At 39.2% G+C, this 26,514-nt stretch overlaps 4 protein-coding genes and 1 long non-coding RNA gene across 7 annotated transcripts in view; 4 read left to right on the forward strand and 1 right to left on the reverse strand.

Annotated features, from left to right (window-relative positions):
* The first annotated feature begins 972 nt into the window (after nt 1-972).
* wu:fc50b12 (uncharacterized protein LOC103911624 homolog) lies at nt 973-2,276 on the forward strand. The gene is made up of 4 exons (XM_061054641.1): nt 973-1,066; nt 1,143-1,224; nt 1,341-1,504; nt 1,869-2,276. Exons 2-4 carry the CDS (start codon nt 1,204-1,206, stop codon nt 2,095-2,097), a joined length of 414 nt encoding a protein of 137 aa, XP_060910624.1. The 5' UTR covers nt 973-1,066; nt 1,143-1,203; the 3' UTR covers nt 2,098-2,276.
* A 687-nt stretch (nt 2,277-2,963) lies between these two features.
* Nucleotides 2,964-26,514, forward strand: part of kbtbd7 (kelch repeat and BTB (POZ) domain containing 7) — a 100,550-nt gene continuing 76,999 nt past the window's right edge. Inside the window, exon 1 of the mRNA XM_061053252.1 lies at nt 2,964-5,271. Within this exon, the coding sequence (XP_060909235.1) occupies nt 3,332-5,188 (1,857 nt within the window). The 5' untranslated portion in view covers nt 2,964-3,331 and the 3' untranslated portion in view covers nt 5,189-5,271. The remainder of the gene's footprint in view (nt 5,272-26,514) is intronic.
* On the forward strand, nt 8,986-11,760 carry zgc:101559 (Ras-related protein Rab-33B-like). Of its 2 annotated transcripts, none has more exons than XM_061053248.1 (2): nt 8,986-9,283; nt 10,469-11,760. In XM_061053248.1, exons 1-2 carry the CDS (start codon nt 9,026-9,028, stop codon nt 10,907-10,909), a joined length of 699 nt encoding a protein of 232 aa, XP_060909231.1. In that variant the 5' UTR covers nt 8,986-9,025; the 3' UTR covers nt 10,910-11,760. The 2 variants fall into 2 exon arrangements, with proteins under 2 accessions (XP_060909231.1, XP_060909230.1); XM_061053247.1 differs by having other exon boundaries at nt 8,987-9,283; nt 10,463-11,760.
* On the reverse strand, nt 10,783-13,206 carry LOC132986688 (uncharacterized). The gene is made up of 3 exons (XR_009675537.1): nt 12,662-13,206; nt 12,459-12,547; nt 10,783-10,915 (listed from the first exon to the last, which is right to left on the reverse strand). It is a non-coding gene; the product is annotated as an uncharacterized LOC132986688 (long non-coding RNA).
* katnal1 (katanin p60 subunit A-like 1) lies at nt 12,467-24,729 on the forward strand. 2 transcript variants are annotated; one of them, XM_061053245.1, is made up of 11 exons: nt 12,467-12,584; nt 14,039-14,212; nt 14,910-15,070; nt 16,353-16,518; nt 16,618-16,748; nt 16,860-16,965; nt 20,413-20,571; nt 20,680-20,806; nt 21,007-21,141; nt 21,270-21,396; nt 23,484-24,729. In XM_061053245.1, the coding sequence occupies exons 1-11, from the start codon at nt 12,579-12,581 to the stop codon at nt 23,680-23,682; spliced, it is 1,491 nt and encodes a 496-aa protein (XP_060909228.1). In that variant the 5' UTR covers nt 12,467-12,578; the 3' UTR covers nt 23,683-24,729. The 2 variants fall into 2 exon arrangements, with proteins under 2 accessions (XP_060909228.1, XP_060909229.1); XM_061053246.1 differs by having other exon boundaries at nt 12,476-12,584; nt 14,050-14,212.

Here is a 26,514-nt window from a genome sequence, read left to right on the forward strand (position 1 = left end):
CTGATCCTGTATCTTATCATGCCTATTAACTCCTCTATTTCAGCCCTGCTCAGAACAGGCTGTTTGTGTGTCTGTACCTTTAAATATGTAAATGAGCTGTGTCTGACCACGCCCCCTCTCTGGAAGGGCTTGGGTGGCTCTGGCTTTCTTGCACCATGGCCGATTGTTAACGCTGGAAAGGCTCACCCAGAGGGCAAAACAAACACCTAGCTGTGGGAGTGTCACCCAACTGGGGGAGGGGCTACTGCCCTTTGTGATGTCATGAGGGGGAAAATCTCCAAACAGCCTGTCTGAGCACACATTTTCTGAAAAGTGGAGCAGGCAAAAGACGGAGAGGATGGACTTTTCTCATAATTAAGGGGACTGTAGACAGACTAGGGACACATATTAGAGTTATAAAAACATTGTAAAGTGTATTTTGCATCATATGTGACCTTTATATGTTTTAGTCAGTAGGTAACATTTTTGTTTATTTAGAGGGATCCTTTGAATTGATTTAAAATAAACACAAGATACATGTGCCCTAATAAGCTAATATGTGACTCAAAACAACATTTGAGTCACCAAATTCTCTTCCTAACCTTTAAGCCATGATACTAAATGTGAAAAAAAATTTGGATATATATATTTTTTTTAAATCCTAGGCCATCTTCTCTTCGTCCAAACAATTAAGGTAATTGCTGCCTAAAGGTGGATTACATTGAGAAAATAGCTTTCTCTCTGTGCATGTACTCCCCTGTAAATTACAATTAAAGAGAAAAAGCCACCAAACAACATGCATCACCGACCACACTCTGCAAATGTTTTATTAGCCAACATTAGCCATATTGCATTCTCTAATGATACAATGGTAAGGAATTCACTCTTATTTAAGCACATTTGTTTACCTGGTAGCTGGTGTGGGTGCTTTAAACTGATGACTGATACCTCCAGAGGGGACCCTGGTGCTATATTGACTAATGTTTAACAGGTTAGTGTGTTTATGATGAGTCGCCCCAGTAACACTGAAACCCTGTTCATTTGTGTACGATTGAATCCACTGAGTAGGTGAATATAATCTCTGTTGGTAAGTATGTTAATTATATCACTGTTACTTATCTGTGTGGAGAAGTTTTTTGTAAACAATATCTTTGTTGAATTAGGTTAATGAAGACAAGTGAGTAGAGTGTGGCTTGAACTGGTGATCGTCTGGAATTTGACATAATGCCAAACAAAGCTCAGGAGGTAAAGTTTTTTGATTTTCATTCTCATGTCTGAAATTAAGTTAGAAATTCAAGTACAACTTTGTGTTTTTAAACTTACTTAAAGTTATTTGCATATCATGTTGTTGTTTTTTGCAGGATGCTGTAATTAACCTGAAGACTTTGCAGGAGATTTCCCAGCAGCTTGGTTTTGAGTGGACAGTTTTGGGGTATGAACTTGGCTTCAGCAGAACTGAGATAGCACGTTTCCACGCCAAGTCTACAGAGAAGACTGCCCAGGCCAGGACCATGTTAGAAAACTGGTACACTGTTTGTGTGTTTAATCTATTTTTTTTTTTTAATCACACAATACGTATGGATTGAGGTTTTGATTATTGTTTACAAATGGATCATCATGAATGTGTTTGTCTCATTGATTGCTCAGAAATTTACCCTTCAAGCTTACAAAAGTTGGGCATTTCAAACCATAATGAACGCAAATGTTTGTTCTCAATTTGAAAGTTTGAGTTGTTATTTGGATTTTTCTTTGGTCTAACAGTGTGGGCTTTGGGCCATATACACCCTGCCTCACTTTGATAATCTTCAATGCACTTCATCTATCACTGACCCTCTCCAGTTTCTTTTCACAGCATAAAATGTTTCTCAGATTGACATCTTTACTCACAGGTATGAGATGTCATGGGACAAGCCCAATAAGACTAAGGTTCTCCAGAATGGGCTGGAGCGAGCAGGCAGACGGGACCTGGCTGAGAGGCTGCGCTGCCTCCACTGGGGACACCAGAAGCTGAGCCGGAGGGTGGAGCTGCCTTCTGCCTTTCCGTTTATAATCACAGTCCACAAGACCATCCACAACCAAGACGCACTGCGCAGGATTAACGAACTTAACCGTAGATAGACTTAAACCTGGGTAAAAATGCACATTGTTGTGGCTATTACCATGATACCTGAGGCGTGTAGTTAACTGAACAAACAATTGTTAAACTTAAACTTAAGCCATGCATGTAATTATGCAAACTGTAAAATGCAGCTCATCTTGTAAAAAAGCTTTTCAATAAAGATTAAAAAACAAAAATATTTTTTCTAACTGTCTTGAATTTATTTGATTGTTTGAAATATATGTAAGTTTGCCATTGGTAAGCAAACTGACAGCTAGGCAAAAATAATTAATTATCAAAAGTACTTTGAATAAAAAAGAACTAAACACTTTAAGAACTTTTTCTATTTAACAAATACATAATGTGTTCATGATAGGTGATATCACAAGTATTTTATAAACTTGGGGGTTTTAATAAGTGCTATAAGAAACATGAAAACAATTATTAACAACAGTAGTTTATTATTTGTATTTTTATCATTTTTTTAATTTTATTATTATTTTTTAATTGTATTATTATCATCATCATTAATGGCTTTAAAAGTGCCAACAAATCCTTGTCAAACAAACGTAATTTGACCCAGTTACACTAACCAATCACAGTGAGGGATTTCCTAGAATGTTTGATTGAGCGAGAAATGAGCCAAAGTGAAAGCCAGGCAAGAGTGCCTTCAAAATAAGAAAATACTATTGTCATATGTAAGATTAATTGGATTTGTTTAGGTATTTTTAAACTGATAGATGTGAGTATTGACTTAAAAAACGATTTGACAACTAATTAAGACGAAATAGAATGATAAAAACCAAATCATGCAACGCTTCGCATTGTATGGTATTTTATTTTGGTAATCTCCTTACCGGAAAAGATACTTCTAACCCCGGTCAACTGACACTGTTATTTTAGCGGAGCCCTGCCTGCCTGATACACTCAAAACATATGACAGCTTTAACCTGGAAATAATAGAAAATTGACAATACAGTAACTGCGAGTCTTGAGGCGTGATTTATCGAGTATGTCTTATTTAAACACGTTCATAATATCGCTTGGAGACCGAGAACTGCTGGCTTCAATGCACACAGGCGACCGTGTCTCTGTCTGAAAGGCTGGTAATGTATTTTCCACTGCACACGTTTGCTTTCCTTTTGTAAACGGTGTCAGCATCATCACACAGACCGACAATGAAAACTGCATGACACAAAAATCTGGAACAGCCCCAAAAAAAAAAAAAAAAAATCTCTCCCTGGAGTTGCAGCAATGGCTTCAGTTCTGAGTTGCTTCAGTGGTCCCGAGGTGTTGGAGGACGTGAATCACGCCCTGGGCTTAATGAAGGAGTTAAAGTTGATGTATGACTGCCGGCTGCTCGGGGACATTACCATCGGAGTTGAATGCGAAGCGGAGCATGCTGGAGAGCCAACCAGAGGTGACATTGAGCAACTTTTCTTCTGCAGCCGCAACGTCCTCGCAGCTGCCAGCCCGTACTTCAAAAGCATGTTCACCGGGGGGTTGAACGAGAGCATGCAGGAGAGAGTGGTGATCCGGGGGGTGGACGCTGAATCCATGACTGTCATCATCGACTACTGCTACACAGGCAGTGTGACCATCACGGAGAGCAACGTGCAGAAACTCTACTCAGCTGCCAACATGCTCCAGCTGGAGTACATCGGGAAAGCATGCTCCAGTTTCATGACACGGAGGCTTGACCTGTCCAACTGTGTTGGGATACTGAAGTTTGCAGACACCTATGACAACCCTGGTTTAAAGGAGAATGCAAAGAATTTCATAGCCAGGAACTTCAGCCAGGTGTGTAACGGAGGAGATCTTTGCGAACTGGATTTGGTGCAGCTAAAGGAGCTGTTGTCTTTAAACATTCTGGATGTCGACTGCGAGAGAAAGGTGTGCTCGGCTGCTCTGCAGTGGATCGAGGCGAACGCGCCGCAGAAAAGGGAGGATGCTTTGCAGGCGCTGAAGTGTGTCCGCTGGAACTTGTTCACCGAGAAGGACAAGTGTTACCTGGAGGGCCTCGCGGTGAGACCTTTAATCGAGAAGTACCTCGCCTCTTTCTTCGACAGGTCGACCGGGGACAGCTGCGGTGCGAGCGTGGAGGTGCCAAAGCACAGAATAGGCGTGAGTGCGAAAGAAATGATCCTCTTCTTCGGCCTTCCAAACGACAACATCATGTGCTGTGATCCGTACTCGGAGGATTTGTATTTCATGGCTCCCCCTTTAGAGGATCTGAGCAGTCAGGATTACAAACGCTCCACCATGGAGTCTTTAATCGCCTGTGCCACACCGGAAAACAACTTGTACCTCGCCTCCCACCTCTCCAAACATTTCTGGCTGTACAACCCTCTGCTGAACAGCTGGCAGGAGCTGGCAGAGAGGCCACTGGGGCGGATCCACTCGGGGATGGGCTACCTTAATGGTCACGTGTACCTTCTGGGTGGAAGAAATCCGGTGACAGATGCCCGGCTGAAGGAAGTGGAGTGTTACAGCGTGCAGAGGAATCAGTGGACGTTTGTGGCTCCTCTGCCTCATTCTTTGGGTAAAATGCAGGTGGTGGCGCTCAACGATCACCTGTATGTGGTGAACAAAAGGAGAATGCTTTGCTACGATCCCAGGAGGAACCGCTGGCGTCACTGCGGCTCGCTGAGGAGGGACAAGCTGCACAAGGCGTGCGTCTTTCAGGACCAAATCGTGTGCGTGTGCGACATCCCCGTGGTGAAAGCCTACAGTCCCGCCAGAGGAGAGTGGAAGAGGCTGGGCGACATTCCCATCGACAGCCGGGCCTTGAATTACCAGGTGATCCAGCACAACAGCAAGCTGCTCCTCCTCACTCAGACTCTCCTGCAGCACAACAAAAACCGGGTCCTCATCCATGAATACGACCAAGCAAGAGACACGTGGAAGAGCGTCATGGCGGTGTACGTGTCCACCCTAGGGCCGGTGTGCGTTTCGACACGCGTGTACCCGGCGTGCCTCGGCTCGGCACACAGCTTCTCCACAGAGGAGGACGACGACAGCGGCTCCAGTGCGGACTGGGACTTTGACGGGTTGACGGACCCGGACTCTGACTCTGGCAGCTCAAGCTCTTTCTCAGATGAGAACTGGTAGTAAGCTATGTCAAGAAGAAGAGTTATTGATACTTGAATTGCATTTTACAGGGTTCAGTCTTAACAGGAGAGGTCGCAGATCCAGTTTCAATTTTGCCCCTTTTTTCTTTTGGTTTTTTTCCCACCAGTTTAGCCAATTATTGACAGAAAGAAGAAATGAATCAGTTTTTTCTGCAGAATCAACGAAAATAGAAGGGCTTTGTTTTATATATTTACTATGTATACAGCATGGAGTGCAGTATGATGTCTAAAAGAGTCTTGTTTACACGATAATTCAAGAAAAATATATGATAGAAAAAAAAAAACTGATCAGCATGGCTTCCCTCATTATTAAGCACATTGATAAGGGCAGCTAAATGTAGGTTACTCCAAAGATGTAGCACGTCCTTTAAATGGAGGGTGAAAGTCTGGATCCTACACTCCCCCATGATGCAGGGCTTTGCAAACTGAGTATTTGAATGTTACGGACTAGACAAAGGGTGCTTTTCATCGAGATTACTTCCGCTTCCTCAAGTCTTTAAGAATGTATAGGATTATTTAATTGCAGCATGTTCTGGCCCTGTATAAAGCAGACATTTGCTGTGTGTATCTCTGTGTTTAACAAGCATTCTTACTCACCTAAGCGACTCTTACAAATGACTCTGATCAGTTCATGAAATTATGTTTTAAAAAGGAATATTACATGGAAAGTATGATCATAGTACTAAACAGCCATGTTAACCTGTAAATGCATTAAATTCTTATGAAAAGGTCAAACTTTTCTAAAGCTGTAAGAGCTTTCATGCCCCTCTATATATTTATCAGTGAAAGAAACTTGAAGGTTTTGTAATAGTTCTTAATTACCCGGTTCTGTTGACGTTTGTACCACCCGGTTTGACAGCTGCTAAAGCGATGTAGCATGATGTCATGAATGACTGGAGTCGACTTCTTTATGAAGGATCACTCATCGAGCAGAGCTTGCTCGTCCGTTCTCCTCAAATCCCTCTCTTTCACATCCTCGCTAAGGATGCAAGGAAGAGTTACTAGTTAGATAAAGGAGGAGGCTTATTAACACAAAGAAAAGCACCCATTTTCACTGCAGAGATACTAAAACTTGCCAAACACAGGTGTTACCAATAAGTTGATTAATTGCTGGAACTAAGCCATCGTTAATGTACTTACTGTCACCTGTGCACTTCCTGCCATGACTAGTCAAAAATGTCTGCTGAGAAAAAGGAATGCTCTGATGCTACTAACACTACTTTTTCTTTTGAGGGTAGATTACGAAAAAAGGTTGGGAACCACTGCAATAACGCAACTTCATTTACTCTTTTGTCAGACTCATCCTGCTTGGCTAACATCCTCATGGGTCCCTCTCCTTTTTTTTTATAAGGTGGTCTGCCTGATTTGTACTCTCCAAACTGAAGCCAAGTTACCCAAGAGAGGTAGTTAGCAGTTCTGTCATTATCCATGAATCTATGTTTTCATGATTGTTAAATGAAAGAACACCCAGATCTGTTGAAGAATACTCATTACTACGCCCTCGATCTCAGAGAAATGCCTTCATTTTCGCCTCTAATGAAGAGGCAAAACCCAAAGACTTGAACTACACATCTGTAAATGACAAAGACAAGCGAAAAGCAGAAGCAGGAACCAGTGATTTTCTTTTACATTTTTGCTTTAAAAAAAATGACAAAATGTTTATTAATTATGAAAATACCTGGCGGTTCATTTTTCTGTTAATCCATGTATTGTCTAATCTCGCTCAATATAACTTCTAGGGCCCGACCGGTATTGGATTTTTTTAAGGTCCGATAACGATACGGATTGTAGGGAGAGAAAAAAAATGCGATATCAATATATTGACCGACATCTTCTACAATCTTTATGGATCGCCAGATAGATGGATAGATATGAATATACACACATTTATTGTGTTGATCCCTCCTATAGCCTACTGTTATGAAATACTTTTTAAAAGATTTATAATGAAGACTAGATTTTTTTTTTTTTTTACAGAAGCCTTTATAGGCAAGAATAACAAGAGTACACTGTCTTAAATTGAATAAACTTAGTTATATCGGCATATCAGAGATAAAATTAGCCGATCCCGATAGTCTCATAATGTGCTCATATCGGCCGATTTATCAGTCGGGTTCTAATTACTTCAGAAATGTTTTCAGACTTGACAGCTGCCTTCAGAGCTAAAAAGTTACCATATGAAAGACTGTAGAAGCATCCCCCTGTTTACTATAAAGAAAGGGAAAAAAAAACTTTATAATTGGACCCTTTATAATTGATGCATGTGTGGTTAAATATCGCCTGTTTGTGCTAATACCGTTTAATTTATCTTGAATTAATGAGCTAATGATTGGTGTGAAATCATCTTGGGATATCAGAGTTCTTCCAGATTATGACTTGAAACACGTTTGGTCCGTCACAGGGCTTTAAAAAATGTGCTGTCCCTTTTTTTTTAATTTGCATTTGTTGATGACGTCACACACTGCTGTGATGTCATAAACGTTATAAAAGAAAGAAGCCAATGCACTGTATGCTGACTCAGGTTAAGGTTTAAAAAAAAAAAAAAAAAAAAAAGCCTGTGTGCCATATTTGACTTGATGTAGTAAAACGAGATGGTTTTTTGATGATTGATGATGAATTTGATTGCGTTTGTTTAAATTTATAAAGTGTTATCTTGTATTTTATTTTATTGTGTCAGTTGGAGGACAGTTTGTCAGCCTATAATGTGATTTATCTTCCACCATCCCATACTCTCAGTTACCAGTTTATCAGCTAAATATTTCAAACACCTCGCACTTTTTGATGCAATACTACAAAGTGCTGACTCTAAAATGACCACTATAGGTTGAACATGTCTTTAAATCAGTTTTTAACTGAACATTAAAACCTTTCAAATGTGATATTTATTTCAGGGCTGAATTGTAAAACAGGATCAGTAAGAGTATTTGTACCAAATAAACTGGTAAATGAGTTTTACCCTCCCTGTTTTACTGTATGATGGATGATTAAAGTGTTAAATTATTTGACTGTGTGTATGTGTTGCTGATTGGTTTGGTTTATAAAGCTGTTGTACGTGTCAAATAAACATCCGTGTCTGCTGCAGAGAAGCAACTGCAGTGTATTTTTTCTTCATCCAAAACTTAATTCAACACAAACACAGTACAGAGCACAAGAAGGTAAGAGAATTTGTGTATACAACTTGTTTATACTACTCTCTATATTTTGTGGTTTTCAAGAAGCATTAAATATAAAGAGTTACTTATCAGGTTGAATTTGAATGATAGAACTAGTTTCTCGTTTTATAAAGGTAATTTATATAATTTATTGTCTTCTAAATAAATAAACTAGCCATATATATATATTATATATTAGGTTTTTTTATTTTTATTTATTATTACAGTATATATAATATATAATTGAAGTGCCTCTGAATCTCGCAGTTATCTGGTTTGACAGGAAATGTATATTTTTTCATGAGACTTTATGTTTTTGGTGGGGAAACAGTATTTTTTTAATCAAAAGTCCATATTGACTTCCATTTGATATTTGTAAATATGCAAATGTTTGTGCAGGAGTTGTTGACCCCTGAGTGCAAAAGAATAGCCAAACACCTTAAAACGTCATTATAATCACAGCAACATACAACAATGTTTCTGTTTAGATGTAATGTATTTACTTTTCCAAATAAAAACAATCTTGGGGGGGGAGGGGGGAATCTGGAGAAAATGCATCTCCCAAATAGACATTTAGGTTGGGATCATGGATGTGTTCCTGTGACGTCGACATCGTATTCTCGCGATGTTTCAGTACCGCTACAACCAGACCGAGAAGATGAGCAATGGCAATAGAAAACAAACCTGGGGACGAATTTGACACCGTTTTTGGTCAAAGCGACTCATTGGAGCTTTCTTCACACCACGACTATGACACAGCACAGGCTCGGATCTTCAAGATCATCGTCATAGGTGATTCAAATGTGGGAAAGACGTGTTTGACTTACAGATTCTGCGGTGGTACCTTCCTGAAGAACCCAGAGGCAACCATCGGGGTCGATTTCAGGGAGAGGACGCTGCAGCTCGATGGGGAGAATATCAAGGTGAGAGAGGGCCCACAAAGACACACCTGCACTGTAATTACACACATTCAATCCCTACAAGATTCACAGAGCTGTTTCCCCTGACCTATTGAGCATCACTCTAAAGACTGACCTAGAGCATGTTTACAGACATTCAAAGGATGTGAATGGGGACTGAACTCCTAGAAAATATAGGCCTGCCTCCTTAGAATGAACAGATGGGCGTCATGTCGTTTCATCTATTAAGATAGACTTTGACTTGGCTGTAAATAAAACCTTAAAAAGAAACAAATCTACATCTGGACTTATGTAAACATTGTATTTTTATCACTCTGTCAGCAGGATTTTCCTCCTTTTTAGGGTTCTGCAGCCAGAGTTGAGACTGATGTCAGATTCAGATTTGTTGCCAAGTAATTTCTTTTTGTTTAACAGTTTTTATTAGGTTTTCAATAAGCAACATCATTGTACATTTGTTTGCAACATGTGTATACTTGAACACCTTCCCTCATCACTCCCTCCCACCACCCGAGTGCCCCCTCATGTCCAGATGTGTCCAGAAATATTGCATTATTGTTATTAACATTAATAACATAAATATGCAAACAGACAAAATGTAAAGTCATATATATAAAAAAATAATAATAAAAAAAAAAAAAAAAAAAAGAGTCAGATAAAATAAACAGAAGAAAGGAAGGGGGAAAAAATTAGTTAGAGAAATAATTGTGATGAAATTAAATAAATAAATAGAAGAAAGGGGGGGGGGGTCGCCTCTGTTCCACCTCAACATTGTTATTCATCCTTATCCAGTGGTACCTGTAAGCTCTCATAATACTCTAAAAAAGGGGTCCAAGTCATCCTGAACTCTTGTATGTTGCCAAGTAATTTTAACATTAGAAAGAAAGTGCATTGGCCCGATAGTGCATATGATAAAACTCTGAAAAAAATGGAGGTGAGGTAACAGAAAATAAACAGAAATATTCATGAGATAGAATGCATTTTTTTCTCAATATGAAATATTAACTAAATATTGGGGGGAAAGGGGGTTAGTGCAAAGCTCTGCCGTTGTGCAGGGATGTTCTATTGATTGACCAGAGAGAGATTGTTACTGTCCTTATTGGGATTGGCTGAAAATAAAAAAAATACATGACCCTATTTTTTTTTTAAATTCTAAATAACTGAAGTTTCTCTTTCTGCTGTCAGCTGCAGATCTGGGATACGGCGGGTCAGGAGCGTTTCAGGAAGAGCATGGTGGAGCACTACTACCGCAGCGTCCATGCTGTCATCTTCGTGTACGACGTGACCAGCCTCTCCTCCTTTGAGAGCATCCCCGAGTGGATAGAGGAGTGCGCTCGACACTGCGTGGGCCCCCTGGTGCCTCGCATCATGGTGGGCAACAAGTGCGATCTGAGGGACCGCCGGGAGGTCCCCACGTCGACCGCACAGTGCTTCGCCGACAGCTACAACTTTCCGCTGTTTGAGACCTCAGCAAAGGAGCCGGCAGAGAAGGAACATGTAGACGCCATCTTTCTGACTTTGGCTTATAGACTGAAGAGCCACAAACCCCTGAGACTGAAGCAGCCGAGTGAGAGTAGCATCAGGCAGATGTGGGATCAGAGGGAGCAGGAGTCAGGAATTTGTCAGTGCTGAAGTCACCTGCAGGTGTATGGAATTATGAAGGTCAGCTAATCCTTCAGGAACAATGATGCTGCAGAGGAAATCATTTTCTCCCCCCCCTAAAGCTGAGACTAAATGCAGAAACTTCATGTTGTCTTACACTATGGACATTGAAACTATTGGCCTATAAGTTTGCACAATATTAAATCAATATTTATGTGAGGTGCATGAATGGTTGTGGAGGTATACCAATCATTTTTAGCTCAAATTGCACATGAAATCAAAAAGCATTGCAGGACACACTCTAGTATACAGACAATATATATATCAAATGTCCTGTAGCACCACAACTAATAGTATTCAATGCATACAGTGAGTTTTAACGGACAGAGGTTTCATTGATTTCAAGAGCATCAACAATGAAAATATCAACTGTGAAGAAAACTGTGTTATCAAGAAATGTCTTAAAAATTGTATTTTGGTTCTCAAAACAATTGATTGCAGCATGGGTTATGATGCTGTTACTGAATGCTGTGAATTTCTTAAATAGAAATATGAACAATAAACAAGTTCTGTGTCGGCTCGTTGGACTGCATATGGATTTTGCACCGAGCTTATTAATCACAAAATGTAGCTGTCTTTTTGGAGACGAAGCAAATGAACACAAGTCACTTGAAAAGCATGAGTGGAAACACGCTCAGCTGTCGTAATGCAGAAAGGTGGGGCTGATACTTTTGTTTGCACGTGTACGGTAATGCAAACTCTATCCAAAGGTATGAAGAAATGTTAAAATAAGCTGCAAACCCATAAAGGTGGTTGTATTTGTTCAACTTCAGTTTCCTGTTACTGTTCGTCGATGTCATTCAATAAAGCTTAGCGTCACACCCTGCCTTGTTGGTTTGTCTGTTTTTTTCCTTTAGAAAAAATCAAAGTTTTACTTTTGTTAATATGTTTTATCACACAACACTTAGGGTCAAAATTAGCAAGCAATACAATAACATCTGGAGGTGTATCTTAATTTTAACAGAAGATGCATCAATGGCATATTGCCAATTTGTCTCCCAATATTTTGTGTATCTACCATTATGTGATTTCACTTTTTATTTTATATCTTTATTAATCACAGTTAAATACTTATATGATTAAGATCAAATTTATATAGAAACATGAGAATGTGAAGCTATCTGGATTATGATTTAAACAATAAACTAAATCTGAAGAGATTCCTGTGTAAATTAATTGAAAGCTTCAAAAGCTGTTAAATGGACCTTGTGATGAGATGTTTACTCAGCTTCCCCCCCTACTCTTTTTATTCTTCACCCTAGTTTGAAATGTTTTACTGAGTTTTAGCGACGACCAGTGGTAAACTGTTACGAGATGATGAGTTTGTAAAACCCTGTAAACTAGAAATTCCTGTAGTTTAAATCGTTTGTTGTTTGCTAATTTTAACAATGAAAAATCAAATTGTAATTCCAAAACACGGCATCAGAACATACACTGCACACAAAAAAAAAAATCATTTTATAATCACTCACTTCCAACAACTCTGTCAGGCGGTCACTCAGTGTGTTGTCATATTTACCAGATCTCCGTGAATGCAGCACCGTCGTCTGTATTCTTCACGCAGCGTCTCTCCGCGGCCATGGTAACACTTCCCTTAACACTGGACCTCTGATTCAAAAAAGACAAACAAGTGCTTTTCATGCAGGTAAGAACATTATTTACACATGTTAACAAAAATTAAAGAATGTATGTTAGATTGTCGTGCGGTGAGTGTTTAGCTACGCGCATATCTAACATGTGCCCGGAGGAATTAGTACGTTTTGTTATTGCCAGAGGACTCGTTTGTTGTCTGTCTGTGGCCTAGCAGCGAGCTAACAAAGCTAACGTCTGCAAGATGGGAGGGTGGAGTACCGAGAAAAGAAGCCAAATTGAACGGTGGATTTGCTCTCTCTTGGTTTTATTGTCTGATAAGTAACTGACTTGTTGTGAGTAAGACTTACATTGAATTACAATGTGGTGTTATTGACCTAGTTTGAGACGCACTAACAAACATTTGTCACTGTACCAGGTCTAAGTCCAAAGCAATTGGCCCCAAGAGGGATCAATAAAGTTGTTCGAATTGAAAAAAAAAAAAAAATTATAGCTGCATTTCAAGTTTTGTATTTTTCTCTTCTAATTACAGATTTTTTTTCCCTCAACTGTTTTTAGGTTCTTGTTTAAATTGCACATATATATATATATTTTTTTTATCCCTGCACAGGTTATGTACATTTCCTTGTATAAGTCTATTTTTTAATTGCACAGTTTTAAGTTTGATTCATCTAGGGCAGGGGTTCCCAAACTTTTCAGGTCGTGACCCCCAAAATAAGGGTGACAGAAACTGGGTACCCCCCACTGTTCTTTAAGGTGGTTAGTTAGGTATATAACGTAGCGACAGCCACGCACACACTCTAATAAACCTATCCAAAAACTAGGAACACAAAATAATACAACAGCCTAAAAGAATTAAAAATGTCATTTCCATTTCACTTAATGATACTGACATTGGACTACTTTTTGTATATTTACAAAAATGGTAAAAATATATATTTATGCACTTTTAATTTTTTTATGGAAGGCATCTCGCGACCCCCCTCTTGGTGGCTGGCGACCCACTTGGGGTCCCGACCCCCACTTTGGGAACCACTGATCTAGGGCATGGGTGAGCCACATGCGGCCCTTGTCAGCCCTCAATGTGGCCCCTCAGGTCAATTTTTATATATCAAAACATGAAGAAAATGTGACAAAATCTGCCATGAAATCATGAAAACCAGAAATATGTCCATAATAATATTTGATCACTGGTATATGTTGAGTTAAATTTGAGACATAATTGACTGTTATAGTTTTTGTATCCTACAATTTGGCCCCCTGGCAGTGAGAATTAAATGAATGTGGCCCTTGCTGTGACCTAAGTTGCCCATCCCTGATCTAGGGGGTATTCTTTAAATCTTTTTTTTTTTTTTGGGGGGGGGGGGGGTCAGTTTTGTGGTTTAATTTGTAACAAATGTTTCATGTCATGTACGTCTTTGTAACCTGCTACTGGATGCTTTGAATTTCCCTCGGGATCAATAAAGTATCTATCTATCTGTCTATCTATCTATCTATCTTATCACTCAGCTTCTTTTCAGCATGAATTTGGCCGACATATGTGACAACGCCAAGAAGGGTCGTGAGTATGCACTGCTGGGGAACTATGACTCCTCCATCGTGTACTACCAGGGTGTCATTCAACAGATCCACAAGCACTGCCAGTCCCTCAGAGACCCTGCACTTAAAGTCAAATGGCAACAGGTTAGTTTCCTGAACCCTAAAAGTCCCTTTAATTTTTACACAAATATTATCACAGGGTGCTGTGTTTGAAGCGTTTGAAGCTAAGCACAGAATCCATTTGTGATCCATACTGTATAAAACACTTTTATTAAATGCTACTACTGTTAATATTCTCCCCTTTTCAATCTTTATTTATTTCTTGTTATAAAATACAACAATCTTCATATTTGATTTATTAGTGCAACCCCTTATCCATCCTACCCCCACCTCACTTCAAATGTAGAGTGTCAAGGTTTTCCATTAAAATACAACATTGGCATTACAAAAGCATGTATGTATCTTAAAATTTAAGTTGACATGGAAAACACAAGATAAAGAAAACAAGTAAAACAATAAATAAACTGCTAACATTTTTGATTTAGAATAAAAGATGTGTTCAAATTGTTATCTGTTTATTTTTTTATGAAACATTTATTGTCTGGCATTTCCTGGTTGGTTTTTGGTATCTTTTTTTCACGTCATTCTTTTTTTTGGTTACATTTGTTTGTATGTATTTTATTTTTGTTGATTAATGGTGTAATATTTCATATTTATTATCATTTGACTGCTGATCTGTAAGCCAGATATCCCTCCTGCATGTACAGCTGTATTCTCAGTATAATGTTCTGCATTGCAATGCTTAAAATGCATAACTCTTCCTCCTTCTGTGTGTGACCAGGTCAGGCAGGAACTGACTGAAGAGTATGAGCAGGTGAAAGGCATCATGGGAACACTGGACAGCTTTAAGTCCGAGAAGCCAGTCGACATTCTGGCCCCTCAATATGATGAGAGACCTGAGGATCCAGCAGTGTGGCCCCCTCCCACGCCTGCAGAACACAGGTGACTGTGACACAGTAAAATCTCTTCTTGAACAATCTTTGGATTTCCTTTTTAACACCTTAAAAGCAGAAAAAAACTAACTTTTATGAGTGAATACAAAAAGTGACAATAGCATGGTGTTAGTAAAGCTGACCAGGAAAGAAAACTGAGGTACATTTGAATGGCCAAACTTAGAATACCAAAGAGGATTTCATACACCCTCTGCCAAAACCCCATAAGTTTAGGACACAGGGTAGTGGACCGCAAAACTGTTCAGTCACCTGATCCACCTTAAAAAACAATGGGTTGATATTTTGTATTTGTGCAGTTTATTGCATTTGAACTGAAGCCTAGTTTGTATGCTTCATGCAGACTAAACAAAACACCCTTTTTTTTCCATTACCTACTGTCAGAGGAGACTAATACGGTTGCTGGCAAAAACAATTTGACAACAGTAAGGTCCCCCAGCAATGAGTGCTACTGATTTCTATATTTCATGTAACATGTAAAAAAATAAAATAAACAAAGTTAAATCAAGCTATAAAAACATTTGAACATTTGAACCCCACTGTTTGAGGATCATTTAAATCAATCTGATGGGAACGTGCACATCCATTAATGCTATTATGTTTTAAAAAAATACGCCCCGAAGGGACGCTGGTTTGGCTCAGTTGGCAGAGCAAGCGCCACATATCCAGATACTACAGTCCTTGTTGCACTTGTCGCTGGTTTGACTTGCGATCAGCAACCATTAAGTGCATGTAATTCCCCTACTTTCTCTTCCTCTACATTTCCCCCTCACTTCAGTTTTCCAATACAATTAAGGCAAAAGCACCCAAAAATCATCTTTAAAAAAAGAATGCACCTTGAAAGCAGAAAATATGCATGTGGCATTTCCGTTGGTATTCTAGGTCAAAGAAAAGCTCCTTGAACACGACTGCAGTGTGTGTGGGTTTTTGATATTTGCACTTTAGTGGAGTTTTGTGACTTTACTGGCTCCCCTAGTCCTATTTATCTTTCTGACAGAACAGATGGTTACTGATATTACTTACTCTACCAGTGTACATTTCTATTTGTGATAATCTCTACCACCTCAGTGATTATTTATTTAATTATCTGCTCATTAAAGTCGACATGTGAAGCTTTACTTCAACAAAGAAATGCCAGAGCTTCTTAGAAGTGAATGCTACTTTGTGGAGACGCGCTAGTATTTTGTCATTTAAAAGAAAATACCTTGTGTTTCTGTCTGCAGCTGCTTCCTACTATTACTTGTTTTATGTCTCACTCGTGTGTGTTCCTGTAGGAATCCTGTTGCAGTGAAGCGACCCAACAGTGCAGTAAAGCAGAGGAAGGAGTCCCCTGGTCTGCCGCGTCGAGGGGCAGGCCCTGGAGGCCGTGGCCAGGTCAACACTAAACAAGACCGGCCGGGTTACAGGGAGGCAAGAGGTCCAAAAGCCAAGGATGATAAGGTTAGACAACAGCAGCTGATATTAGCTGGATCAGATGGATAGATGAAGATCTTAAGTCCGTATTGAATACCCACATACACCTTGTTGTTTTTTTTCTAGCAGGGAAAGAAAGGGATCGGAGAAACACCAGGGGATGTAGAGCAGAAGAAGTTTGATGGTACGGGACATGACAGTGACCTGGTGGACTCGCTGGAGAGAGATATTGTGTCCCGTAACCCTAACATACACTGGTATGGTAGCATTCACTGTTTCTTCCATCCTTGTGCATGTGTTTTACACCCAGGGGATAATTTCTTTTTTAATGTTATCACTGCTGACTGAGTTGTCTGGATGAACTTTAGGGATGACATCGCTGATCTGGAGGATGCCAAGAAGCTGCTGAGAGAAGCTGTGGTTTTGCCCATGTGGATGCCTGACTTCTTTAAGGGCATACGTCGCCCCTGGAAGGTATGTGCTCGCTTATATACTCTTAGCTTCCTTTTAGCGTTCTTTCAAATTTTTTTTACAGAAAATCAATGAAGACGATGTGTTTCAGCAGCACACATTGTACTGCTCAGGGTACAACTCAAGATGGATTTTGAAGTTGCTTAGCTGCTGACCTTTCAACAGTCAGCCATTATGCCTCACAGTGAAACATAGTAACACGCCCACTGTCTTCTGCAGCTGTTGCAATGGCCAAACTAAAGTGTAATCTAAAGTCAACACAAACATCTATTTTGAAAATAGTTGGATTTATAATAAAGTTAGTTTGCGACTTGGTTAAGTTTTTTTTTTTTTGTCAGGGAGCAACTTTTCACAAATTGGGATGAAAAGACACTACTACTATAATAAGTGAGAAAAATTAAGAGGCCTATTGTGTCGCCCTGCTAGCCAAGTGGCAGTTTTCCAATGAATGCAAAATCACAAAAGCTCACAGTAAATCTTAGACTGTGAAGTAAATGCTTATACGTACATGTTTGCATCATTTATTGTATATCTTTTGTTAATGGGCCTGTTTATTCATACTGCCTCTCAGTATGACTCAAGGGGAGTTTTCCCTCTGTACCCTCCTCTGTTGATCTTCATCATGTGAGGCTTCTTACTCCCCCAGGCCGACCATGTGAGGATCAATACGTTATCGGTTTTCACAGCAACACAGGGCATATTTTTCAAGATAGCTGTGAGTGTAGATAGATGACAGGTCAGACTTAATCAGACAAACTTCACAGTGGTACAAACACCACAAAATAAAAATAGACAATCCTAAGTCCATTCATTGTTATCCAAGGAGTCACAAGAAGGTAGCGTCCTACTCATCTATAACAACGTTGGTCCATTTCTCCCACTGTTTTGCAGAGATTTCTCCCTGAAGTCTTGTAGAGAAAGTCATCTATTCCATTTCAAAGACCTCTTAAACTATGTCCAACCATTCCCTGAGGTGCACACATATTTTACACAGATACCAGTATTTTTCTTCTTATTACATCCTCTCTCATTAAACCATGACACAAGACCTCTTAATTCATTCATTTGATTTGTGGAGGAAAAATGTACAATCAAACAAATCTGTTTTTTTTACCAAAGCAAGCCTAAAGCTAAAGAACATCTCCAGTCCCAAAACATCATAAACTTAACACATTGAACCTAAAATCTTTGTTACAGATAAACATATTCACCAAGAACGTTTGAATTTTGCCACATGTCCCAAAAATTATGAGAGTGATTGGCATCCAAGTTCATGATTTTTGGACATCACACATTTAGGCAGTACATATTTCTGTCTGTGTAGTTCTACTTCCTGAAACTCAGGCGACCCAGCTCTGTAGCTAACTTAGCACGCATTAGCCAACACGGAGTCTGAGACAATAGCATCAAAAAAGTCGGTTAAAAAAAAAATGACAGATTGTATCTCAGGTCCTTTTGGGGTTTAATTTGATCTCCCCAGCTACGGACACAAACCAGATGCAGAAACCGCAAAGAGAGCAGCAGCGATAGTCTTTATGTTTATAGAATACATCTGCATTAGGGTTGGCAGGTATGTATATGTCACTAACATCAAAAAATAACACCGATGCTGAAGTTTACATGAAAAGACCAAAACTGGAGAAGAGACGGTGACAAAGTGAAAAGGGGGTACACTACAGGGAGGGTACAGTTTAGTCGAAGGATTGATGATTACATGCATGGCTTAGCACAATAATAACAGCCTCTCATATTTTCAAATACCAAAAGTTCATACTGTGCTCATCCAGAGATGATGATGCTGAACACCAGCATTATCCCGAGTCCACAGTGGCACATTTTGTGTTAGCGTCCATGTCGTCTTTTCATCCCTCTAATTAAGCGCAGCCCTGACATTTACAGGCAACTCTTTGACTAAATGGCTGCAAATTTGTTTTTGGCATTTGCTCTTTATAAAAAACTAAATCTGATCAATTTGAAGAAAGTAAAGTTAAATGACTTGTATTGAGTCTAGCATCAGGGACAACACAAGAGCACAGCAGTAAATCTTGACTGTAACTTTAGGTTCGGATGATACGTTTTAGATGACGATGTGATATAAGATATAACGAATAATTAAAGCATACTTTACATATAATACAGTAGCATTTACCTCCTTGCTCTCTCTGATGTTAACATACATACTCTTGTACACTCTTGTAGGTTTTATGGTTAATAAGTGACTCAGTGTACCAAATGGGCAACAAAAGGCAGTGATAAATGTTCATGTTGGTAGCCAGCAGAATCGTTATCAGATCTGTTGGTCTAAATTTCAACAATTCATTTCTAAAAAAATAAAAGTAATCCCTCTTCCTCCCTCATAAGCTTATTGTCAGCTTATACTCTGATTCATTTTTGATGAATTTAAAAGCTGAAACGTGTTTTGAACGTTTGTTTGCTACATTGTTCTCCCTCATTTAAATATGAATATACCTGTCAATATGAAACCCCTCCAGTAGATGAAGGCTTGACCAACTCTGTACCTACAGTACTTCATTTTGCAGAACAAAAGACATTTAAGTTAATACAAGAAGAAAAACACACTTTGAAACTGAGAGGGCTTTAACAGACATTCTGTTAAAAAAAACGAAAAAAGTAGAAAAAAGTAGAGGGCTTTAGTAGGGCTTGGTGATAAATCAATAAATTGTAGATTTTCTCTCACTTTTTCCGCTACTCTCCTCGGGCTCCTGTAGTTCAAGTCCACCCCCTCTTATTTACCTCCTACAGAGTGTCTGGGTGGTCCCATGTGTGTTCCACCCAGACACAAGTATTCTGCTGAAGTTGCTCTGTCTGCCTCATCTGTACTTTTTCTTTACCCTGAAACGGCATAGTGCACTTTAACCTCTATAGAGAAACTCAGGTTACCTTGGTACATTTTATTGATCAAATAAAAGCAAAACTTGTTTTAAGTCATTTCTATGTCATTTTTATTCCTTTTTTTTTTTTTTTTTAAGAAAAAATCGACTAAAATCAAAAATCAAGTTGGGTGTGAAAAAGTCTGAGATTTTATTTTCCTGTCACATTGCCCGGTCTTGGGCTGTAGTGGATGGATGATCACTTCTTGTCTGATAACATCTTTGTGGCCTGCTGGCTCATAATATGAACACTGGTTCTGTCCGGGTTTAGTTGCTCATAATAGAAAATACTGAAGATGTTCAGGGCCTTCAAATAATGTTTTTTTTTTTTTTTTAGGCTCCTGGTCATAAACTTCTAATGCCATACCTGTAATAAATATGAATAAACATATTTAAAACATGAGTCAATAATAACCCTTATTTTTGAATGTGTCAGACCAGACGTGATCATTTGCAGTTACAGTCACAGACTAGTCATCCCCAGTCTTCTTTACTGTATCCCTCTTGTCTGTTTTTGTGATTTTGTGTGTATTTTAAGGTGTAACTTTTCCTCCTATAGGGCGTTTTAATGGTCGGCCCTCCAGGGACAGGCAAGACCATGTTGGCCAAAGCCGTCGCCACAGAATGTGGGACTACTTTCTTCAACGTGTCCTCCTCCACCCTCACCTCCAAATACAGAGGAGAGTCAGAAAAACTTGTTCGCCTGCTGTTTGAAATGGTAAGTCTATGTACATAAATGTATTCTGCTCAGTTAAACCTCACAGCACCAGACTAAAGATCTTAGTATTTTCATTCATAGCAGAAGACTTATTTTCTTCCTGCTTAGGCCCGGTTTTATGCACCCACAACCATCTTCATAGACGAGATTGACTCCATTTGTGGCAGAAGAGGAACATCTGACGAACATGAAGCAAGCCGCAGGGTCAAATCAGAGCTTCTGGTTCAGATGGATGGTGAGTGGAATAGAGAAGTGGGAGCTGAGGATGTGAAGTGAAAGCAAATGTGGCAAAGTGAGGACCTGCATATCATACATGCAGTCGAGTTTTTTTTCTATCGCGTTTGGCACTTTTTAATATCACAACTTGCCGGACTGCAAGATCACGTGTCAGAAAAACACATTTCCTTTAAAAGTAAGTTTGTGTGTTTCGTTCAGGTGTGGGGGGAGCCCTGGAGAACGATGACCCCTCTAAGATGGTGATGGTCCTCGCTGCCACAAACTTTCCCTGGGATATTGACGAGGCGTTGCGACGACGGCTGGAGAAAAGGATCTACATTCCCCTGCCCACAGGTGACCAAATCTCCTACAGGCTGCACAAAAAAATTAGGGCGATCTTCACTGTGCGGGTCTGCTGTCAGAGAATGTTCACAATGATTCTAATTGAGTTTTGTGTTGTTGTTTTGTGTTTGTGCGCTTAGCTGTGGGTCGCGTGGAGCTTCTTAAGATCAACCTGAGGGAGGTGGAGGTTGCAGCTGATGTGAACCTTGACTTCATAGCCGAGAAGATCGAGGGCTACTCGGGAGCCGACATCACCAACGTCTGCAGGTGTGTGCTCGTTTGTAGTGTGAAAAATGGAGAGATTGATTATCCATTCATCTTTTTTTTTTCATCATCCCTTCTATGTCCAACACAGTAATATAGGGATTTTACTGTATACTAATAAAAAGCAGCATCTATGTATCTATGGAGTATGTTTGGACTTTAATAATTTATTCACAAACACATCTCCATTTTTAAGAAAGAGAAGAAAAAAAACACTCGTACAGAGAACCTGAGGTTGATTAAATTGACTTCAGTGCAAAATGACAACTGTTTGAAATAAGACAAGTAAGAATATTACTCTTTAGAATAATAGAATAGAATAGAATTACTTTATTGATCCCAAACTGGGAAATTGTGGCGTTACAGCAGCAGGTTATCCAACACACAATATGAGTGAAAAAACACAATGTTAGCAAATCTAAACACAATATAATATTAAATACAAAGTAAATAAGTACTAAAAAATATCAAAAATAAGAATGTGAATATATACAGTGAGGATTTAACTAAGCATTACTAGTCTTAAATAGGAAGATTAAATATGGAAGATTGAATGTAAATGTGCAAAAACAGAGTTGTAAATGGACAGTATTAACATAAGTTAAAGTGCATGCGTGTAGACATATAATAAGCAGAAACTATACAATATAACGGCGAGTAGACAGCCAGATGAAGTGAACATGAGTGCAGGGATAATTTGTAAATTTAACAGCAGAACAGATGACAGTATGGAGAGACAGATATTATCATGATGACAGTTCTCTGCTCGCATGAGGTGAGCTGTTGTACAGAGTTATGGCCTTCGGTAAGAAAGATTTCTTGTATCTGTCCTTGTGACGGCGGAGTTGTATCAGTCTGTTGGAGAAGCTGCTCCGCTGTTTGTCCAGTAGGGTGTGCAGAGGGTGATCAGGATTATCCATAATGGATAACAGTTTGTTAAGAGTCCTCCTCTCTGTCACCACTACAAAAGAGTCCAGCTTGCAGCCTATCACAGAGCAGGCCTTCTTAATGAGTTTGTCCAGTCTCTTAGTGTCACCAGCTCCAATGCTGCTCCCCCAGCAGACCACAGCAGCTTTAGTAAAACAGGGGCATGACATTACTGGGTCTTTACATGTATATGAACTACATACAAACGTAACATAACATAAAAAAGGCAGTGTTGCAAGTACAGGAGTCAGATCGACATTTTTGTTTGATTTTGTAGATCATTAATAGAAATACTCAACCCTGAATAAACATGCAATGTAGCAGATAAAGCATGAGGTCAGAGGTCATACAGACTGTATTCAAAGATGAGCACATTTTACTGCTGGAGGTCTGTGAGAGATTTTAATTCTCTTGATGGGCAATCAAATGTGCTTTTGTTCCATTCCTACAAGTCTATAATCAAAAGCTAAAACAAATACAGATATATAATTTAAAACTACATTTGGGCTTTAGATAAGCTACTTGTGTACAGCTTTAGAAATCCTGCATGACTAAACGGTGCAGAAACACAAGAACTATTTATAAATTCACAAGTTTCATTTTTTTATTTTTTAATGAAAATGTTCAAGATTAACAGTCAAAAGAGACAAAAGCCTAGATTATACAATTGTGCAGAATACATTTTTGATTCTAAAACTTTCCCTGGGGGAGAAGACCCCCCCCCCCCCCCCCCCCACACACACACACACACACACACACACACACACACACACACACACACACTAACACACACCTCTGATGGTAAGGAAATGTAAGGTAAGGGCGTCATTGTCCTTGTGGTCATTTTTGCCAGAGCTACACTGGGAATGTAAGATATTTTTTTGCACAAGTTTTCTCTGCTCAGCTCTGGCTCAACATCATTTTGTTGACCTTGGTTGTGTGTGTGTGTGTGTGTGTGTGTGTGTGTGTGTGTGTGTGGGTGTGTTTATCATCCACACACAGCCTGTAGCCTGCAGGATTTTAGCCTTGTTGCAGCATTGATGTCATTCATTTTGACAGGATTAAAATTCTTAGTAAAAAAATATGATGTGAAATATCTTTGAGGGTACATACAGTTGTTACATATTTGTGACCGTCTGCTCCTGTCATCATGTGAACATCAGGGATGCATCCATGATGGCGATGCGTCGTCGAATCCAAGGCCTGACTCCTGAGGAGATCCGAGCTCTGCCCAAAGACGAGCTGCAGATGCCCGTGACCATGGAGGACTTCACCCTGACGCTCAAGAAGATCTCCAAGTCTGTTTCTGCCGCAGACCTGGAAAAATACGAGGCCTGGATGTCTGAGTTTGGGTCAGTATAAAGAAACGGTACATTTAAGACCTGTGGCGGGAAGACCATCTAATGGAGGACTGGCAGCTTTGAAAATGATGAAAGGCCTTGAAGAGTGGGGAACCAGGCAGCACATCAGGGCTCCAGGTGAAACATGGGAACATATGAACTTTGACTTCACCGTTGCCCTTTCATATATTCTCCTCTCATTGTTTTCCTTGTCGATAATCTCTACCATCCCGCTGCAGACTGACTTGAGAAAGAACAGGGACTTTTATCGTACAGAGTAGCCTGATGCACACAGGTAGACCAGGGAATGCACTAGTTTTACATATTAGGGCCTCTTGCAAGAACATTGTCGTGTTATTATAGATTTCATAAGTTGATTAATGCAAACTTTGAGTTTGTAAGATTTAATCATTTGGATTATCAAAACACCTCAAATTGGAACATGGTTCCCTTTTTGCTTCATTTTGTCACAAAAAAAACGTGTTCACCTCGACATCCAGCTGCTTAAGAACCAACACTGTAGGTGCAAGAATTACTGTCTTTTTCTTCTCAGCTAAGCCACGACCACACAATTGATTTTCCAGTCAGTTCTTTAATTTAAAATTGTATTTAATCCCGACATTCGCGGCATGATTAGCACAACATTTTCGACCAGGTATGGATTTGTTTCATATCTCTTCAGTACAAGAACATAGTGCAAAATGTATTCAATGCGCTTCAATAACTCAATAACAAGAGGAACTTAAGAACAGATTTGTGATTCTTGCAAGAGGCCCCTTTGTCTTAAAGAATTGTACGTTTGAGCACTTTGAATTAAATGTAATGTATCTCCTATGAGAGCTCATACTACTGACTGAAAACACTTGAAAAACCACAATGTCTGTGTTTCTGTAATGACCGATTATGTTTGTGTTTTTTTGTTTTTTTTAACATATTTGTCTTGAGTTTTACTTCAGTTGAGTCAAACACATGTAGTAGCACGCCTGTAGGAGACAGATAACCCTCATTTTAAACCATGCCTTCTTAATGGTTCCTATGTTGTGTATTAAAGTGATCTAACCCTGAGTCAGATTATGTCTCACATTGATCATTGACAGTCTTCTTTTTGGTATTGATAGACGAGCAAAAAGTTTGATGCATTGGTGACTTGATGTTGACTCAAACATCAACCTGTGTTTGTTGTTTTGCTGTATTTCTTTTTAATGGTTTGACCCCTAACTTCAAGCTTCCTCTAGTTTGAAGGTAAAATAGTGAACCACTAATAGCTCAAGTGACTTTGCATCACAACAAGGTCCCAGGAATATCTTTATTATTAATACCATTTCATAACTCCAGCACTACTAACTTGTCATGTAAATCTTCTTATTTTGTTAATACGACTTTAGACTAAATCTCATTAAAACCTTCTTGATGCTGAGGCAAATGAAATATTTACTATGGCAAAAAAAAAACATTCTTCATTGGCAGATTGAGTCTGCTCAGTAAATAATTTAAAATTAATTCAATACTCAAGACAACATTATTCATCCCAAAGGACAATTTTGTTTTTGCAGTCTACCCGGACCACACATGGGTAGACCGCTTCGATGCAACATGTGCTGAGCAGGACGCCGGACATGACGTAAAACAAACAGAAATGACAGAAGGTACTCTGAAGTACTCTGAAAGGTTATAGATTCCTGACAGTTTTCAGTCATTTAGAGACTTACACTCAATCCCATCTTGCAGCACTATGTTGCCACACTCTTATGATGCATTATTCGACCCAGAGGCTTTTTGCCGGCATCCCAATGGTCAACAACACTGTCTTTTAAAAGCGCCCAAACATTAATATTGGTTTGGAAATGAGGAATGATGAAATGGGTCTCTGAATGTTATAATAATTGTCTGGTGTTCAAAGCTCTCTTGAGCCCATTTGCGATACCTGTGGCGGAATTGAACACTGAAGGGAACACTGTTTAAAGGCACAAGATAACCCGTAATCCCTCCATGCTTTAGATATGTAATTTTGAGGATTAAATCCTAGCTTTACATTCTAGCTGTGCCTTGTTTTACAACAAGCCCTCATTGGATATGGGCCTCAAAAGATGAGTAAGATGGACACTGGGTTTGAGTCAGTTTGTTGCTGAATTTGCTAAAAGATGGATGAGTCATACCCTCTTGGCTTGAATATGAATTCTCTTAAGTACTTAGATCGATCTTTGATTGGCATGTCCAAACTGGTGCTCAACAAGATGGATATAAAAACTAATGTGCAACTACTCTGTCTCAATCTTGGTCAATATTAGTTTACTCTTTCCAAAAGATTAAGCAGACCATTGGGGGAGATCTTCCTGAGTATTATAAAGCTAAAGTGAAACAGGAATTTTGATGCTGGAGGAGGGTTTTCCACAACCTGGCAACATGATTTTTTCTTTAAAGCTTTGGCAAATTATTCATTAATCATGAATAAAGTAATTTAGTCCTACTTATAATCCATTTTTAAAGACTGATATACCCTATGTTTTTATATTATGTATCAGTTGTACTGTTTGCTTTTTTATTTCTGACAGATAATTAAGGTTATTCAGTTTCGTTTTATTCTAGTCATTCCATTTACTATACTGCAGTAAAATTTAAATATACTTAATTTGTGTATTTCCATGGTCTGCTGCTTTATATGCCTACTTCTACACCACTACATCTTAGAGGTGAGTATTGCTCTTTTTATTTCACAGATAGATTAATAACACATCAACAAATATATACATGTAAAGATAAGAAGAATAGATGATAAGAATTTGCAACTCTCCTTCAGCTGAGCTACATATTTGTAGCTCCACGTTGAAGTTATAATGATCATAGTACAGACGAA

The sequence above is a fragment of the Labrus mixtus genome, chromosome 13, assembly GCF_963584025.1.
Source record: "Labrus mixtus chromosome 13, fLabMix1.1, whole genome shotgun sequence".
Lineage (NCBI taxonomy): Eukaryota > Metazoa > Chordata > Actinopteri > Labriformes > Labridae > Labrus > Labrus mixtus.

Coding starts and splice junctions, on each gene's coding strand:
- wu:fc50b12 (XM_061054641.1), top strand. CDS start 1,204: ATGCCAAACAAAGCTCAGGAG. Junction 1,225..1,340: donor TGCCAAACAAAGCTCAGGAG/GTAAAGTTTTTT, acceptor TGTTTTTTGCAG/GATGCTGTAATTAACCTGAA. Junction 1,505..1,868: donor AGGACCATGTTAGAAAACTG/GTACACTGTTTG, acceptor CTTTACTCACAG/GTATGAGATGTCATGGGACA.
- zgc:101559 (XM_061053247.1), top strand. CDS start 9,026: ATGGCAATAGAAAACAAACCTGGGGACGAATTTGACACCGTTTTTGGT. Junction 9,284..10,462: donor TCGATGGGGAGAATATCAAG/GTGAGAGAGGGC, acceptor TTCTGCTGTCAG/CTGCAGATCTGGGATACGGC.
- katnal1 (XM_061053245.1), top strand. Junction 15,071..16,352: donor CCCACGCCTGCAGAACACAG/GTGACTGTGACA, acceptor GTGTTCCTGTAG/GAATCCTGTTGCAGTGAAGC. Junction 20,572..20,679: donor TTCGCCTGCTGTTTGAAATG/GTAAGTCTATGT, acceptor CTTCCTGCTTAG/GCCCGGTTTTATGCACCCAC.